At 46.1% G+C, this 15,593-nt stretch overlaps 1 protein-coding gene across 6 annotated transcripts in view; it reads right to left on the bottom strand.

Annotated features, from left to right (window-relative positions):
• Positions 1-846: 846 nt before the first annotated feature.
• The window catches only part of Fars2 (phenylalanyl-tRNA synthetase 2, mitochondrial), a 389,947-nt gene continuing 375,200 nt past the window's right edge, over positions 847-15,593 (bottom strand). For all 6 annotated transcript variants that reach the window (XM_057788169.1, XM_057788168.1, XM_057788167.1 and 3 more), the window contains one exon: positions 847-1,130. In XM_057788169.1, the coding sequence (XP_057644152.1) occupies positions 992-1,130 (139 nt within the window). In that variant the 3' untranslated portion in view covers positions 847-991. The remainder of the gene's footprint in view (positions 1,131-15,593) is intronic.

Here is a 15,593-nt window from a genome sequence, read left to right as displayed (position 1 = left end):
GAGTTGGCCCTCGGTGTGTCTCCTAGACTCAGGGCAGTTCTTGCTCCTTTCCTTCCTCTGCACCAGGGCAGAAGGCAGGAAGGTCCAAGCTCAGGGCCAACGGGGCTGGCCCCTGGCCTTGGTCTTATGAAAGTGAACGGCTGCCCTGCCTGCTCAGAGACATGGCTCTCGCCACTTTCAGAGGAAGCCCTGGCATTTCATCAGTGGCCTCTTTGAAGCCTGCCCTTTGCAAAACAAAGAAGAGAAGGGAGAAAGGATGGCAGAGATTCAAAGGCTTCCTGGACAGGTGTGGTTTGGGGTGACAATCTGGTTCCAGACTACTGCGATACAGTGAATTCATCAAGAAGCAAGGTACAGGCATCTTTGGTCTCCCAGTGCATATGGAAGTATAGGCTTTGCTGATACTGCCTCTTTAAGGTGCACAACAGCTTTATGTCGGAAAAACCCATGTGCTTACCCAATTAAAAAAACTGCTAAGAAATACTAATGATCGTTTTGAGTTGAAGGAAAATGGGAATGACAGGCTTGCTCAACACAGGTTGCCACAAACCTCCAATTGGTCAAAATGCAGGATCCGTGACCTGCAGCCAAGCAGGTGCATAAAATCTAGGCATGCCTGCACTACATCCAGTTTCTGAGGCCCTTCTCTGTGGCTTCACTCATTACATGGGTGGAAGAGCCTGTCAGGCGAGAAGCATGCCTGGTGCTTAATGGAACCCAGGGACCAATTAACCACGCAGAGAGCCAATGGGCCAAGCATTTCTAAACGAATAGCAGGGAGCTCTTCTATTAGTGCCTGCTTTCTCCTTCCCCCAAACAAAAGACAAATGCTATGTCAATGCTTCTCAAAAGTAATCCTTTATTTCCTGAAAGTCCTAAAGCAGACGCATTTATCAAGAGATGACAGATACTCCAGCTCACAAACAATATCTTTCCCCGTTTCCAGCAAGTCTTGGAAGTCCATGAGGGCTGTAGCCTGAAAACCAGGACATCAAAAACGGCCTTCCACACCCAGCAGCTGCACACTGGCCTCCTGCACAGCCTGGTGGACACTGCTGACTTCTCTCTGGGACAGTGTCCGCTCCATGTGGCGGTAGGTGATGCGGTAGCAGTGGCTGATCCTGTGTGTCCTGGAGACGGAGAGAGAATGCAAGCAGGCGAGTGAGAAACATGTCTGCACATGGATTGAAAGCAGGAAGCCTTATTCTCATGCATGGGTTGCCACATCACGATGGTATGGTATCACCTGCTAACAGCAAACCTAGTGGGGCAGGATCCAGGTATGTGTCATGTGTCACCACAGAAATACCACCTGCCACCAAGGACTACATACTTCCAGTCTGTGGGAGGATGATGGTTAGGGAAACAGTAGCTTGAATAATGGAGGGGTTGGTTCCTTCATGCTGGATGTACCACAGTCCCCAAGGTAGGTGCTCCCCCACAGGTCTGATGGCCTGGGCTAAGCACAGAGTCTGATTTCAGGACATAGGACCTGGAGTTCTGAGTTTGTTATGACTCTCTGGGCATTTCTGACAGTATAAGTATTACGAGTCAATGTCAGTGACCTCCACCTTGCCATGGTAAGGAAAAGAACTATGTTTGTAGACCACACACCAACAAATAGTGTCAGAGACAAGGCCGGGAAGTCACCCCAGCACCCCGTGGGCCTAGGAAGTACTTACATCATTCCATACACAACAGGCATTCACACATGTTGGATTGACCTCTGCTTTCCCACAACAGTGCGGACTTGCTTTTGTGGATAGCTCTGGGAAAGTGGCATGACAGCAGGGGTGCTTATGCTTGTATGACAGATACTACGACATACTGGTATGGTGGCCTCATCACAAAGACCAAAAGGCTATGACTTGTGTCACTGACCCTCTCCTGTGGACAGAGGGAGGGGTCTGAACAACATCTCTTCTGTATGATGAGAAACCATGGACGCTCCTGTTTGCCAACCCTATTAGTAGTACAGTCAACCATGGGTTCTCAGGAGAAGAAGCTACAGCAAAGCAAGTGGTCCCCAGTGGGCACCCCTCCCAATGATGCCACTCCATCTCTGAGCCTGACCAGCAAAGGCCACAGCACCTCTAGTAGGCCTTCATTCATTCTAGAACCTTGGACAAACGGGTTTCAGGTGCACTGGCACCTTAGGAAAACACCTCACAGGGACACAAACTGGTCCCCGATGTGGCCAGAGCGCTCTCTCCCTTGTCCTCCATCTGCTGATTTCAGGGCAGACTTGGATGTAGACAGAATATGCTTGAGAAGAGAAGTGTCTGCCTTGGTCCTAGCCCCCCAAAGCTCCTTCCATTTCTTCCCCACCCTGGCATGTCCACTCTACTCTGCTTTCTTTTCCTTCCTTTCTCTCTTGGAGCCACGTTTGGGAAGGGTGGACTTCTAGGAGCCTTTGCTGTTCCTTGCAGGGTCTGTCCTCAGTCAGGCACTGAGCCCTCATCTGCGAAGGGCAGCAAGAAATCACCTCCAAGGCACTCACGGTCAAGGCTAGCTGGCATGTCCCCTTCTCTTTAGCCTCAGCAGTCCATGCTAGGTGAGGGGGAACTGGCCTTCCTTCAACCCTCTGTTGCTTTCCCACCCTAGCCCAAGCCATGAACTGAGACCAGTCCTAAGTGGCAGACCCAGATCTGTGCAGCCCCTGAGATTTTCAGGGCAAACCAAAGGCTTATGGAGCTTTGGCAAACTGCCAAACGTGCAAGAAATAGGACTCCCTGAAGGACGGACGGCCTTGGCAAGGAACCCAGGAGTTTGGATCAGAGCTCTTTACTGCATCACACCCTGCATGGTGGCCCTGGAGCTCTAGTGCTCCTCAGCCTTTCACTGGACACATAAATTCACTCTGAGTGACATCTTCATTGAGCAGACAGCATCCACTGTACTCAGGATACATCTGTGATCACAGAAGGCAGAAGTGACTTGTCCAAGTTCAAACAGCAGGACTATGTGACAGGACTAGAATAACAGCCAAGTAATGTGGTAGGAATATGAAACATATGTGTTGATGTGTAAAGGTTTAGTGGGTTTCAAAACATGGAATGCATTATTACAACATAACCCAGTAATGCCTTGGTATGTGCCCCGGAGAACAGAAGATGGCTGCTCAAACTAAGTCAGACAAGAATTCGCTGTTGAGCCTCTTGATCAGGCCTGTAATTCTGGCTACCTGGGGAGGCCCAGTCAAAAGGATCATAAGTTCAAGGCCTGCTTGGACTACAGAGGGAGTTCAAGGCTACCCCTAGCAACTTAATGAGACCCTGTCTCAGAAAGAAAAGTAAGAGGGGCTAGGGTTATAAGAGCTCAGTTGTAGAGTATTTGCCAAAGATGAAGTCATAGGTTCAATCCCGAGCAACACACACACACATTTTCTTAAAATGTTTAGCTATTACCAACAGATAAACGGTTATCAATAAATTTCATATAGCCAGAGAATGGATTACTATTTGGCAAAATGATGATGATGATGATAATAATAATAATAATAACCCACTAATACTGATGAGTGGAAACTAGATGAACTTCAAAACCAAAGTATGTAGAAGCCACACACATCCAAAACATGCAGACTAGAGAAGTACCCAAAGGTACTGAATTGCACACTTCCAAAATGACTAATTTCATGTTATGTCAATTTTATTTCAATAGAACAGAAACAAACCCTAGATGGTCTGGTTTTAGAATGTAGCCTCAACCACTGCACTAAGGAGCTCTGTCAAACATACTCTTCCTTTTACATCCAAGCTCTTGCTATGGTTAGGATCCTGAATCTCACCAAAGGCCCCAGCTACTAGGTGGTTGCAGGGCCTTTAAGACAGAGGGTGTAGTTGGGAGGCTGTCTTAGGTTATTTGGGGCAGGTTCTAGAGGGGGATAAGGGGACTTCAGCCCCTCTTTCACTTTTCCATACCCAACCATAGGGCAAATGAGCTCCTTTGATCATGTGCTCCCAAACTAATGTGCTTCCACAGGCTCTAGACTGTGGGCCCAAATGAACATGTCATCTTGTCTTAGGCATTTCTCATAGTAACAGAAAGCAAATATATCCAACTTCCCTTAAGTAGCAATATAGTTTTAAAGTAATCAGTTTTAAAATAATACCACCCTACATTCCTCTCTGGCTTAGGGAGGACACGGCTGGAGACAGGAGGAGTAGGGTGCTCTTTGAGAGGAACACATAGACCGGGAACGCGCTGCTAAGGGTCTTTCCCACTGCAGTGTCATTGAAAGGTAGGCAGCAGGCAGCAGGCAGCTGGCTGGGAAAATAGGGCCCAGAGAGCAGGAACACAAAGCAGTCCTGGGTCTGAGCGGCAGGCAGTTCTATAGCTTTCTATCCAATTCACAGCGTCCAGCATTCATGATGAGCAGAGTGGGTTATTCTATATGGAGCATCATAGGTAAATCAAAGTTCACTTTTGTATACCACATAGTTTCTACTCATGAGAAAAATAAACAAGGCCATCTATTGCTCAGTTAGGGAGGTCAAATCCCTTTGTTGACAAGATGGAAGAGAATGCAAAAAAAAAAAAAAAAAAAAAGCACTCCAGAACTTTCACTGCCTTGTAATACTGGCTGATTGAAAAATGAGCCAGCTGCTGGTGAGAGCTGGACTTTTTCTTTTCTTTTCTTTTCTTTTTTTTAAGCAGAGATTCTGATACAAGTATCTTACAGTGTTTTCAACTAGGGCTAGTTCATTTATAGACTGCTTTAGCCATTCAACAGATAGCATCCTGCAGGCTCTGAGCTGAACAGAGAGGATCACGAGAAGAGAGTGGTCAGTCTGCTGCACAGCAGTGAGCCAGCAGGCAGCAAGAGGGGCTGGTGGTCACCTGGCAGTGAAGCCAGCTGCGCCACACTCCACACAACCAGAACTTCTGAGTTTCTCCTCTTTGGCTGATGGTATTTCCCAAGCAAACTGGCATGGTGCTGTCTGTCTATTTACACTATAGAAACCACACAAGAAATCTGGGTCACTAAGTCTATTGACACTAACACAAGACAGTCATATCTGATTGTCGTTGTCTGCTTCTGAATGAGATTCATGATGTTTGTTCTGCCAGTACTACCACCTTGTGCTTCTCCCAACCAGTCTGCCATCCACTCTCCTTTTTTGAAGTACGGTCTAACTAGAGGAATCCAGATACATGGCTTACTTTCTCAGAGCCCTGTTCCTTGCTCCACTGTGGATGCTGAGGTTTACCCAATTCCACCTCCTCCCCAAATCCAGATGTTCAGGCAGAAACTGAGAGCTGGGATGGGCAATCCCATATGAGCCATGGAGAGAGCTGGCAGAATAGTGTGGGACAAGTCAACAGGGAGGGATTCCGTTTTAGTGCCTCCTCCTCTCAAACTCCTAACTTTAGACCAAAGCTAAAGCTGTGTAGGAGCTGAGAACAGTCAAGACTCGCTCAATGAAGGACTGTCAAGCTTATGCTTAAATGGGCTCAGCAATCCACTGCTGGGTATGCATCCAAAAGATTTTAACCATTGTGTTGAGAGGACACCTGTATCCCATGCTTACTGGGACGGCATTCATAAAGCCGAGATATGGGATTACCACAAATATCCATCAATGGATGAATGGAAGGAGAAAGTACAGGGAACACATACTCAACGGAACACTATTCAGTCTTTGAAAAGATAAGATCCTATCATTTGCAGCAATATGGATAATCACTGAAAACATTATGTTTAATAGAATAAGACAGACAGAGGGACACATAGGGTATGCTCTCTCTTATATGTAGAACCTAAAGAAGCTGGTCTCAGAAAAGAAATCAAGGGGCTGCCAGAGGCTGGGGCTGGGATGATAGGTCAACAGGGGCAAAGTTATGGAAGATGCAAGGAATGGGTTCTAGTTATCCATGGCAAAGCAGTTGACTATGGCTAACAATCCTGTTTTGAAGATTTCAAAACAGCTATGAGAAGAGTTTAAATGTTCTCAACACAAAGAGATGGTAACTGAGATGAAGAATATGTTACTTTTATTATTATATCATTACACAGAGCTAAAAATACTATACTGTAACCCATAAATATGTATATTTGTATAGATGTTAATATAAAAAAGCTGAGCAATAAATATCTTAAAACCAAACAAAATAGAAAAAGTGATAAAATGATCAATTATCAAGAGTACGTGAAGAGTGACGAGTATGTTCAGTGTATGTCAGAGTATGTCAGTGGGGATGTTCTAAAGGTTGCAGGGCTATGGAACCTGCTAAAAAGAAGGAACAGTGGGTCAGAGTGCTGGTGAGGGCAGGAAGAGTTCTATTACACAACCACTCGGTTCACCGTGGCAACCAAACCAATTCTGAACTTGAAATAAAACCCTCCCTCATTGCAGCCCAAACCCAGCTCCTACAGCAGCCACAATAGTATCTGTTTCCATCTGTGATGGAGCAGCTAGTCCGTGTTCTTAGATGGTACGCCTAACACCTCCCAGAATAGAGCAGGCATGATCAGTGGGCACTGCAGACACTGCCTATCCAGAGATTATTTAATGGAGAAAAGATGCTGCCCATAAGAGCTCCACTAACAATGAGAGACAGCCGGGCCCTTGGCTTCATCTTCACCTGGTTCCATCCTGTCAGAGACCCGTGTTCATTCTCAAGTTCCATGTTATTACCACTCTGCTGAGAGTCAGTTCATCTGACTCTCAGAGGCTTGTTGAATCCAGGCAAAGAGGCACAGCGAGGGGAGACAGCCCCACGTCACTTCCATGAACAGAACTGAGAGCTGAAGAATGTAGGAGAGGACATGACTTTGCAGTTAAGAGAAACCTGGTTCCAATCCCTCCTCGCTTTGCTGTGAGATCTAGGGCAGTTTGTGTGACCTCTTGTGCCTCAGAGTCCTTGCCTATGGAGTAAGAACTCCAGTTCCTTCCTAGGCCCTCTAAGGACTAAATGAGAACTATACAGCAGTTATTTCAGAGTCTGGTGTCCTGAGTGGATGTTCAATACTGCTACCCATTGATTGGTGGGGGCACATTCCAAGACCCCCAGTGATTGCCTGATGCCAGAGATAGTAAAAAACACTACGGATACATTTTCCTAAGTATATATGCCACTGATGTTCGATTTAAAATTAAAGCACATTAAGAGGCCAAAACAGTAAAATAGAACAATTGCAACTATGCAACAAAAAACTTGCCAGTATCACTACTCAAGCTTTGAGCCACTATTAAAGTCTACTTGACTCAAGGACTTTCATATCACACAGCTGCTTTGATATCTGAGAAAGCTACTAGCTGATGGATGGGTGAATGTATAGGTGGTGTATACAGGATGGATAGGTTGGAAAACAATGGGTGAAGTGGCACAAAGTTTCACTGGGCCCAAGCAATGTGAATGAGTATTTATAACTTATTTACTCCTGGAATTTTAATATTTTGGATTACAGTTGACTTCATATAACTCAAATTGCTGGAAGTGAAATTAAAATGAGGGGGGTCCAATTCATTTGTTCCATTTTCATCTTTTCCTCACATAGTTTACTGGAAGAAGGACTACTCCCCTCCTGTGTGTGTATGTGTGTGTGCACATACGGGTGCTCAATCCTATTTTATCAATTTTTAACCTTTAATGAGTATGGAATCTGACACTGGTCTGAAGATAGCCAGAGCTATTTCTGATAAAACACAAGGCACAGATTTGGGCCTGGTCTGAGTAAATGATCCAGACACTAAGTAAACCAGACTTTGCTCCCTTCCTGGCTATAAACAAACACTGAGAGGAGCTAATGAAGACATTCTGGTAATAAGACTTGGTGGGTGGGAGGTGGAGCCCAGGCGAGCTTGGGCGAGTCACCTTGCCTGGTCCCGTTTTCCTCAGTGGTGAAGAGGTGGGCTAAGGGGGCTTTAAAGGTTCCTTCTGGTTCTAATAGCCTGAGAGTAAACATGATGGGAGAGAGATTCTGGAGGACTTTAATAGCTGTATGGAATGAAATGGCAGGGCTGAAGTGGGCATGAGCTACAGTCATTCCTGATGCGACTAGGAAAATAAAGAGCAGTGGACTAGCTTCATGGTGTGTATGTGTGTGTGGGGGGAGAGGGGGTTATTGCTCAGAAGACCAATGAAAGAGGCATCCCATAGCCAGTGGGTCTCCAGCCATCCTCAGACACTCTGGACTCCTGCTGATTCCATCTCATCCCCTCCTCCTCCTCCCATAGCTGTATTCATCCCTTCTGCATAGCCATGACTGAATGCCTGTCAGAAGCAATGGAGTAGAAATTTGCTTGGCTCATGGTTTCAAAGGGTTTGGTCCATAGTTACTGGGCCCTGTGTGATCAGTTTAACCTTAGGAGGTGAAGGTTCATATCATGGTAGACAGGAAGTAGGGACAGGAGTTAGAGGAAGGGGCCAGGTAGACGAAGGGACATGGCCAATCTCTTGGCTTACATCACCTCCCAATAGTGTCATAATATAAATGTATCCATAGATCAAATAAGTGGTTAGGTTAGACCCTCAGGATACAGTCCTCCAAAGGCCTGGCAACGAAGCCTTCAATACATGAAGTTCTGGGGGCACGTCACACAAAACTGTAACTGTAACAACAGCTAAGAGGCCTGCCAACTCATTTTCAAACTCTGTCTTCTGGGCCTGGTAACCTCTGGAGGCCTTTCTGACCTGTGCCTCTCTGGAGTTCTCAGCTAGCCAGGAAACTAGGCTCAGATAAGTGGCTCACTGCCATTGCCAAGCTTGCTAACTCCCAGAGGGATGTCTGTTCCTTGGAGTCAGTCATAAGAAACTGGACCAGATGGTTCCTCTGACAGTGTCTGCCTGGGGGAAGACAACTCCCATGCAGGCCTTCATAGAGGCAGAGCCAGCAGCTGGGAAAGGAACTGAGCTGGGCCACCCCCAACCAGTCCACTCCCTGGTCAGTCCCAGTCGGCAACTTAAGAGTGCTACAGAGACACGTTTTACAGGCAAGAAGTGCTTTTGAACATCAAACACCTGCCAACGTCTCTGGGAAGTTCAAAGCACCCCCAGGCTTCCCCTCCCCAACACTCCCCATAACTTCTGGTACTCTTGAGCAGTGGCTTCTGCCAAGCAGGCATGGGGAGGGAGGTGGAGTCCCGGCCTCCTGCAGGGTGGGGCTGAAGTTCTGGATCTTCATCTGAGTAAGAGTGAAAATAACTAATTTGGGAAGTCTTTGAAAGCTCTCTCTTACTACTGCTTCTCGGCTAAAGGCTCTGGGGCCGGTTTCTCATCTGATACAGGTTCTCACTCTACAGTATAGACTCCCAGGAGTGTTTAAATGATTGAATGAGAAAACAAACCGAGGCGATTGTTTGGCACAGTTCAGGCCCGCTGTCACCAGCTGATTTTCCTGTACGTGCAGGCAGCATGGCAGAGTCTTTGCTTTGGCCCACGCAGAAAGGCTCAAGGTGGTCGCTCAGGTTACATGTGATGACGTGGATAACACTGTGAGGACACAGCACTCAATGAACAAATGACAAAGACCAGCATTCCATGACTTCGCTGTGCAGGGTGCCTAGAAGTCGCATGTACAGACAGCAGGGTGCAGGCACTGCCAGCTGCTGGGCAGGTGAGCACAGGGAGCTGGTTAGAGGGCACACAGCTTCAGTGTGGGGAAGTGAGACAGCTCTGAGATGGACAGAGCTGATGGCCACACAGTGCTCATGTGCTCAACGCCACTGACCTGTGCACTGAAAAGCGACAGAAGTGATGAATGCAGTTTAAGTTCTACCATGATCAAAAGGGGATTCAAGAAGTGTTGCCCAAAATAAGCCAGAAGTTAGGCATTTACACTATGCTTAAACCAAAGCCCAAACATCAGAGAATGGCTCTGGACACTAACGCTGGTCTACTGAGTTCTGGAGAGCCTTCAGAATTCCATACAGAACAGTCAAGATGCCCCGCATCCTACGGAGACAGTTTTTAAACCTTCACTCCATAACACAGCAGGGTTTCCCCTACTGGATGACTTCTTCAATTGTTCTACTATCTTCCAAGCAATCTTCTTAACAAAGGTGAAGTAGCGTCTTAGTTTGAACAGATTTCCAAAGCTCTGCTGTGATTTTCACTTGTGTGGAAGATTTGAAGGTGATTTTAAGTTTCCTCTCCGGCCTAGACCTGCCAAACCCAAGTCCACAGGGCCAGCTTTCACTGTGTGTTGTTCCAAGGCGGCTTCCTGACTGTACTGACACAGGTCACCAAGCCTGGTTACAAGAATGTGTGGCAGGTGAGGAGCCACAGTTCCAGCTCAGCCCATTGATCAGCAATTGCTTATTCTGTGCAGCTGGTTCCTCAGCAACTATTCATCCCGCGCTGAGGCATGCGCTGTGGGAGATGCAGGCATGTAAATTCATTGCTGGATCAATACGTGAATATTTATGCCTGATACTAGTGCCTGATACTGTGGTAGTGTAAGAGTGTCTGAGAGCATCAGAACAAGGGACGCCACTGCATAATGACACATGGTCAATGGCAGACAGACCACAGACACAGGAGCACTCCTGGGAGTCTATCACATAGTGACGGCACACCCACCTTCGCTTATGGGAGTAAGCTGTACTGTGCTTGCACCATAACAAACCATCTGATACTCATTTCTTAGAATGCAAACATGCCACTTAGCAGCATGCAACTATATTGCAATCCATTTGGATGCTAGGACATTGGCCCATGAAAAGAAAGCTGGCAAAGCACAGTTACTAGTGCTAAATATTAAAAAAAAATAGTATGAGCTATGAATTCAGAGGTCAGAAAAGGCCGAGAGGCAATGAGCGTAAATCTAGAACTGGGAGCACAAACGGGATTGTGACGGGAAAGTCCAGGGTCTTGGTCCACTTGGGAAACCCACAAGTGGTGCTGAGGACCGCAGGGGCATTTGTTGAATCCCCCTCCCATTTCAACTAGGAGCAGCATGTTCCAGCTATTAGATGGACCGTGAGGATCTCCCAGTAGGTCGCCTGCTTCATCTCCTGGTAGCGGACATGCTGTGTACAATCACAGGCCAAAGCTGTGATGGCAGGAGCGGAGGTGGTGGAGCTGCCCAGGAGAGACTGCAGTGATTTCATGAACTAACGGGAAGGAGGGCACAGGAGCTGGGCACATGCACAAGTGCCGCAGAGGAATGTCCACTCTGTAAGGCATGCCGATGGTTCGAGAAGCGAGTATATGTCAGTGTAGCAAGTGTAGGGATACAGAGGGTAGACTACAGAAATATATGTGTGTGTTGGGGTTGGGGTCACAAAGGTGGGATTATGTTCCTGGCTAAGAAGCCTCAGACAAAAGTCCATCTTTAAGCCTACCAAAAAAACCTGAGTTCAGACTTGGCTTCTACAGGAATCTTCCAGAAGGTTGGAAAGATGTTGTGGCCTGGATGAGAAATGTCTCCTGCAAGTTTGTGTGTTTGAACACTTGGCCCCAAACTGGATATGAGCTTTGAGGTGGGGCCAACCTAGAGGAAGTGGGTCCCCGGAGGTGGACCTTAATGGTATTTTTTCAAGCCTAATCCCATTAACAGAGTATCCAGCTGTCTGAAGCTCCTGCCACCATGCCTTCCCTGCTGTGACAGATTGTGTCCTCAAATGATGAGCTACAATAAGCCTGCCTGCCCATAGATTGTTTGGGTCAAGTATTTTGTTACAACAGGTGAAAAGGAAAGGAACTAAAACAAAGGTCCTTGTTCTGGGCAGCTTCACTGCATACAGAGGATGTTGGTCAGCTAACATTAGAGCTTACTGGGTGATTTCAACATTGCGATCCATATGGTTCCACCAGGTGTCAATAGCTACCAGTTGAGCATGAGTAGATGTTCCCCAGTGCCACTACGCAGGAGTAGAATGCCATGTTGTATAGCTTTTATTTCCTTAGTGACTGTTAAATATTTTAAGACTCAAGGCCATGTTTGAAAGAATCACATGTTAGTAAAGAAAGATCTACAGACTTTTCTAATGACTTTATTTTGCAAGTATTTTTTGGAAGAGACTCTTTGTGCCACTTCTTCACAAGTAGGAAGTCAGAGATCAAGGGGACAAAATAGGGATTTGCTTGGCAGGATGAGCATCATCAGTCTATGATATCCTAGGCTGTAGGATGCAGTGATGGCTTCACTAAGTACCACTGCACAGGTGGCACAACTTATGAACCCACAGAGTGAAGATAACAGACCTTAGGGTTCTTCAGATCCACGCTTGTGTTCTTACAAACTATGATTGCTTCTGGGAAGCCTGTCCAAGGCTTTCACAGTGTGAACTGAGAGGCTGCTCCCCTCACACAGAGTGGACAAATATGTCCCGTGATTCTCTTTGCTGGTCATGGATTTACTCTGGTCTCTTTCTTCTAGGGCAGTTGGCTAAACTTCATTACTCAACCCCAGCATTTGGGAGGCAGACAGGTGGATTTCTGTGAGTTCGAGGCCAGTCAGGTTGACAGAGTGAGTTCTAGGACAGTCAGGGTTATACAGAGAAACCTTGTATTGAAAAAATAAAACACAAAACCCCAAACAAACAAACAAACACAACTCCATAACTCATGACCAGCAGCAAAACAGCACGATGATCCTGGCTAGGGTATGCAAGGGCCTTCAGTAATTAGAGAGGAAAGTGATCTTGGAGGGAAGGGTGGTTCAGGTCATATTAACATCACTGTTTCCAGAGTCAGGAAAATATTCATCATCCATCCATCCATCCATCCATCCATCCATCCATCCATCCATCCATCCTTCCATCCATCCAATTCATTATTAGATTCACTCAGAAAATGAACAGTGTATAGCCAGTCCACTCTACGCCGTACATTCTGCAAATGTTGAGAATCTAACGGTGGGATAATACAAATTAGACATGAGCAAGCCCTTATGGCGCTGTCCGCGTAATGCAGGAGATAGGTACTAATCAAAGAATTATGAAAAAATGTAAATTACAACTATGATAAAGGTTATAGAGAAGAAGTACATGGCGCTATGAGGCTCCATAAAAGGCCCATTAACTTAAAGGTCAGAGAAGGTTCCCTGTGGAAGTATCAGATCTGAGACCTGAAAGAGGATGGGAACCAAGGAGGTGCATGAAGGAAGGAATGGCAGGCAGGAGCATGCCACGGATAAAGGCCTTTGGATCTACATGCAAATTCTAATTTCTCCTCTTCTGAGTGATAAGAGTCCTGCTCAATCCATCACCTTGTCTTGTCGGTTTCGCTGGCATGAGGAAAGACTTCTTTCTGCCTGTCACAGCGGAAGCTCTAGCCAAGCACCACTGCCCCCAGGTGTTAGTGTTTTTTATTTAAAGAACCCCGATGTCTCTGGACAGGACACCCTAATCGCTTGTGCCCTCTAACTAACAATTCATGAAGCACAGGGGAAAGCAAAGCTGCTCTAGTGAGGTGGCATCTGACCCTCTTGCTGGGGTGGCCCCTCCCCCTGCTCAGATTCCAGTCAGGCTTTCATTCCAGAAGAAAGCTAGGCTGACAGAGGCCTGCTTTGCCTGCATTTTTCTTAGAATTTACAGACCTGAGTGAAACATTAAGATGTGTCAGGAGCTCAATTTTGGGAATATATTTTTCTAAATAACGGAAGAGGACAATGAAGAAGAATGCCACGTATGCTCCTGAACGTGTGGCCGCCGTCTCAGCAGCTGGCTCGGACATGTGTACAAAACAAAGAACAGGCTCAGAGAGATGAAGGGGCATGTGAGGGCCACAGCTAGAATACAGCCCGGCTTGGGCTCTGCCCATCACTAAACGGCTGTGGCTTGTCCAAGGTCCATTCTGTTCAGCTTATTAACGTCCACAGCTATCAATTGCTTGTAACAGGACGAACACGGTAACAGTTACCTACCAAGCAAATTTCAGGATGTTTCCAGAAATATGACTTTGTCCCCCAAGGGAAACAATAAAACCAATATGAAATATTACTTAGAACAGGAAGTATAGGGACTAAGAAGAAAAGGCAAAAGAAGAAAGCAAAAATATTTTAATGACCAAATGATCTATTATGAATGAAGTTGTAGGTGCTTTAATGACCTTAATTTAGTCTCATAACCAACAAAAAACACAAAAAAGGTTAAAAGTCAGAGGAAAAAAAAAAGGTTGCGGGCAGGGAGACAAGCCTAGAAAACAGCACAGAGCTGCTGGTTGTGCGGTTGGTCAGCGCTGAAGGAGCAGAAGGCAGGTGCCATGGACCTGGTTCATTCGCCAGAGAGGAGAAAACAGCGTAGAAATCTCAGCAACTTCTAACATTCTAAAAGAATTTCTTGGGAGGAGGGTGTGACACAGAAATTTATGATTAGTAACGGCGAGGATCTGTGGATCACTTTCTGTTATTGAAACAAAGAACTGAGTTCACACTCATTAAATCATATAATTCTTACAACAGTTCCAACAGGATGGGTGATGTGTGTGCATGCGAGTGTACACACACACACACACACACACACACACACACCAGTCACAGCTAACAGAAGTTCAAAATCCACCCAAGTAACAAGTAAGGTGTCCAGGTGCCTCCCAGTGCTCCTTTATGGGACATCATCTGAAGTCAGTGGCCACTGTCTTGGCCGCATCCCTATTTCAAAGCACCCACAGCTTTCAGAGGGCTGTTCCCGCAGTGAAATGCGAAGGATCAACTTTGAAACACTATCTCATGATCTTATAAAAAAGCAGTTTTGCTTGGGGCAAGGAGGGGACTGGGACAGGCTTATTTTTCAGTGGCCTCATTCTTGCTACTTGGATGAATCCACAGATCTCTCCAGTTCCCAATAAAATAGAAGCAGTGTTATTTGCTCCTAAATATTCCCTCAGTTAGGAAGGACTGAAGTCATGTAAGCCGAGTCTTGTCAGCAACTTGAACAAAGTGTTAATAAAGTAGAAGTCAGAGTCAATAGAACTTCCTGCAGAATTATTGACTTGTAGCTGTCCACGCTCAGACTTAGTTAAGAGAAGGGCTCACTTTCTGTATTTTCTTATTTCAAGGAAAGAAACATTGTTTTTCAGGCTTAGATTTCTAGTATGTAGGAGAGAAACATGATCAATTTTCTCAAGTTGAATTTGTCCATTATAAATGTTTTGGAGAAATTCAGGCGGGTTAGGTTAGCAGCAGAGACAAAGTGGCTTCTCGGGCCCAAGGACACTGCCACACATCACGGTGTGAAGCCGACACTGATGTCATTTGTGTGTTTGTGCCCCTCACTTGAGGCTGAATTTTTCTGGGCCCAGGAATAAGTAGAGTCATGTCTGGTACAGACTACAGGAACTGGTGACTGGAGGACGTGTCTATCCTCTCTCAACCTTCTCTACGCGTGTCACTTAGTTTGACATACGACATGATGCTCAGGCAGTTCTAGAATGATCCAGGATAAGATGACTAAGGAACCTCCTGAAGTACACACCAGGTGTCCAGATTACATAGAAGGACAGTGACTGTTTTAAGGAAATGGCAGAGGAGATAACAAAGGAGAAATTTCCAGAGACCAAAATAAAGAACATAAATGGTAGCAGGATGTCCCCAGTGTTTCCACCCCTGGAGTGGAGGACAGTGTCAGTCACCGAAGCCTGGAATTTGAAATTTAATATTCACCCCAGAAAAAAAACAAGACTCACATGAACATAGAAACTAT

Source organism: Chionomys nivalis, chromosome 13, assembly GCF_950005125.1.
Source record: "Chionomys nivalis chromosome 13, mChiNiv1.1, whole genome shotgun sequence".
Taxonomy (NCBI): Eukaryota; Metazoa; Chordata; class Mammalia; order Rodentia; family Cricetidae; genus Chionomys; species Chionomys nivalis.
This window is presented reverse-complemented; position numbering and strand designations above follow the sequence as displayed.